The sequence below is a fragment of the Myotis lucifugus genome, unplaced genomic scaffold, assembly GCF_000147115.1.
Source record: "Myotis lucifugus unplaced genomic scaffold, Myoluc2.0 scaffold_85, whole genome shotgun sequence".
Lineage (NCBI taxonomy): Eukaryota > Metazoa > Chordata > Mammalia > Chiroptera > Vespertilionidae > Myotis > Myotis lucifugus.
Genome location: NW_005871133.1, coordinates 3530701 through 3534217, shown reverse-complemented (window position 1 = coordinate 3534217; position 3517 = coordinate 3530701). Strand labels below are relative to the sequence as shown.

General features: G+C 52.0%; 1 protein-coding gene across 2 annotated transcripts in view; it reads right to left on the bottom strand.

Moving 5' to 3' along the window:
* GALNT16 (polypeptide N-acetylgalactosaminyltransferase 16) overlaps positions 1-3517 on the bottom strand; it is an 81102-nt gene that overhangs the window by 6280 nt on the left and 71305 nt on the right. For both annotated transcript variants that reach the window (XM_014457826.2, XM_006091013.3), the window contains 3 exons: positions 3097-3223; positions 2138-2230; positions 696-779 (listed from right to left, as the gene is read on the bottom strand). In XM_014457826.2, coding sequence (XP_014313312.1) covers positions 696-779; positions 2138-2230; positions 3097-3223 — 304 coding nt within the window. The remainder of the gene's footprint in view (positions 1-695; positions 780-2137; positions 2231-3096; positions 3224-3517) is intronic.

Genomic DNA, 3517 nt, shown 5'->3' with positions numbered 1-3517 from the left:
GGCTCGATCCCAGTGGGGGGCGTGCCAGAAGGCAACCTGATCAATGATTCTTCTGTCATCATGGATGTTTCCTATCTCTCACTCCCTCCTCTCTCCTCTCTGAAATCAATAAAGATATATTTACAAATAAATAAACATTTTTTTAAAAAGTGGCTCACGCCATTTTCAGGTTGCTTCCAAATTTGCTAGAGCAAGCATTTCCCCATGCTTTTCCAGTCTTTACAATTATACTGGTAAGGGATGCATGATATTTGTCTACGATTGATGAATCATGATTCACAGGAACCCAGCCCGCATTGTTGGTTGCTTCTTGATTTCTCCCCCGCAGCAGAGAAGCCTATAGTGAATGTGTACTTGTCAATAGTTTTTTTTTTCCTTCAGTTGCTTCATTTCCTTAGAATAAACTCCCAGGAGGGAGAGAACAGAGTGAAAGGGCATGCCGATTTCTGTGGCCTTTGCTACATAATGCAGTGTTGTTTGCCTAAAGAGACAATGTCTGTTTCTGGCTCTAAGACCCAGTCTGTTAACTCCTGGTAACATCCTTCCCGTTCCCCCTCAGCCTTCACATGAAGATAAACACGGACAGCTAGAAAAGCCAGCCGGAGAGCCTGGGATGGGGAGACTCGGGGTCGGGGGGTCCCCCAAACTGCCGCCCCCACCCAGGCCAGACGCACAGGCTGATGGCAACCACTCACGTGAGCTCTGGGTAGACGTTCTCCAAGTACCAGCGGAAGGACTTGCAGTTCATCTTCTTCCTCTGCTCGATCCTCGAGGCCACACTGAAGGAGGAGGCCAGGCTCAGGCTTGGGCCAGTGGGCACGGGAGGAAGCCCCAGGGAGGACTGGCCGGGCTCCCTCCTTAGCGGGCCAGGCCAGGAGGCTGGGTCTCAGCCGGCCCTCCAGCCTCTGCCACCTGCCTCAGGTCATTCTCTGACTGTTGAGTTCACCCAGGTCTCCTGGCCACTCCTCATTTCTCTCCTCAAATTCCTGCTCACCTTTTAAGATCAGCCCAGCCTGCAGGGGGCCGGGCTTCAGGCTCCTCACTCCTGGGGCCCTCAGCCAGCGTCACACATACCCTCAGCACAGGCTCTTACCTCCACAGAGAGCAGAGCCCTAATGAACTCGCGTTTCCCTTCTGTGCACAACAAGGGGAACAGGCTGTAGACGTCTCGCGGGAATCCCAGCCAATCAGACCGTCTGAGGTGTCGGTGGGCACACAGGTTGGTTTCCTCGCTTTCCTCAGCGACACTGACCATAACGGCCATTGACATGCCCCTCACCACCTCTCTGAGCCTCAGTTTCTTCTCCAGTAAACTGAAGCCGTAACCAGCCACCTCAGGAGGTTTTGGTGAGAATCAAATAAATGAAGGGACGTAAGTGCTTAGCACAGGGTAGGTCCTCATAAAGGCTAGCTCCCACTAAAAGAAGTAGTCAGTGATAAAACTCTTTTTTTAAGAGATAGCTATAAGTAAATAGAGGGAGGAAGATTCATTGATGATCACTAGTAATTCATTCTGACCACAACCTTAAATAAGAAATAGATGCATCTTACATTATGATCCAGTTTCTCCGTATGCAAACACACAGACGCGTATAACTGAAATAACTGAAATATCGCAAAACACAACACCACCCTCACTGCCATAGCCTGTTATTTTCTATTCTGTTCTGTACTGATCTACAGTGTTCTCAGACCCTCTCATTTTTTTAAGACAATGCTAGTGACAAGCCACTAAATTGATTTCATAACCAATCTGCATGTTGGAAATGCTTAACCAGACTGTAGTCATAACAGCCGGAGACAGGAAAATAGGCTAACAGCTCCCAGTCACATTGGGAACAACAGGGGGTGGAGACAAAACCCGAAGTGTCTTCTGCAGACGGTTCATCCCTAAGCGCTCCCACAGATGTCCCTCTTCCCGCAGGCGGCTTGTGCACAGACACTTTTCCACAAACAGCCCTCTCTGCTTATTCCCCCCCACGGACTGCATCCTCTTCACGGACCAGGGTCTTGTCTCTGCATTGCACACGGAGCAGGGCTCCGTTACTAAGCATGCTGAGTGCCTACACGCTGTACTCGGGCTAACGTTGTGCTAACTCGGGTGGAGGGAGGCAAACAGGGCTAGTGGAGGGCCCACCTGCCGAAGGCCTTCCCGATGGCGGAGGGCCGGGCCTCGTAGTAATATTGCTTGTATTCGTCCATCCACACCTCTGCAGTGCGCTTGGTATTCCTAAAGGAGAGGAAGGAGCAAAAGAAGGTCACCAAGGCGGCGACAGAGGTAGGGTTAGGACCAAGATCAGCTCTGTGCATTGATGAGACCATGGGGTGGGGAAAATCTCAGGAGAGGATGCAGAACAAGACTGATTGGGATGGTATAAATGAGCATAATCTTTTTGGAGAACAATCTGTCAATATCCACCAACTTATGTATACTCTGACGCTCCACTCCCAGGAATCTATTCTACCGACAGACCTGCATGTGGGCAAGAAGGACGTGTACAAGAATATTTGTTTAATAAACATTGGCAACCACCTAAAGGCCCATCGGTGGAGGATGATGAACTACTTCTACATGACGGAGTACTGGGCCACCTTGGACAACAATGCCACGCTTGATAAGCACTGATGGGGAAAAATGTCTGTAATTCAGTGGTAAGTGGCAGGACAGTGTGCTGCATAAAATCACAGAGCAGGATCCCATTTACATAAAAACACAAACCCACGGTGTACATGCATCTCTCTCTCTCTCTCTCTCTCTCTCTCTCTCTCTCTCCCTCTCTCTCTCTCCATGAACTGTAATGTGAAAATGTATGAAAAGGCCTGTGGCTAAGGATATGGATGGGCAGACGCTGACCAAGTCAGAGTCAGGACATGGCGTCCGTGCCATGTGAGTGGGGGCAGCTCCCAGTCGGTCATTTGGCTGGTTTTCCAAGACCCTCAAGGACAAAGATAGTCAAGGCAACAGCCCAACTTCATCCTTCCACCCTGAAAGTACTTGGGAGGGGGGGTGGGGAACCAAGGCCCAGAGAGTGGGTGGCTGCCGAAGTCATCGACAGGACTGGCTCCCAGCTCAGAGCTCTTGGTTCTGTGACCTACCTGATGTAGGTGAGGGCGTTGCCCTCGGGGAAGTTGTAGGGATGCCGTTTCCTGAAGACATGGCCCACCCGGCTGCAGGGCACGATCTCCAAGCTCCCTCCGCACATCCACACCCTGAAGGAGAGCTCTGTGGGAGAGGGGAAGGGAGAGGGAGTGTCAGGAGGGGAAGGGAGAGGGAGCGTCAGGAGGGGAAGGGAGAGGGAGCGTCAGGAGGGGAAGGGAGAGGGAGCGTCAGGAGGGGAAGGGAGAGGGAGCGTCAGGAGGGGAAGGGAGAGGGAGCGTCAGGAGGGGAAGGAGCCTGTGGGCAAGTCCTGCTGCATGAAGATGGGGAGGGGGCTGGCCTTCCCTTTCCTCCTCGTGGTCCTCACTGGAGGCACCCTTGCTTGGGGTCGGAGCTCGAGCGTCAGGAAGGGAAGGGAGA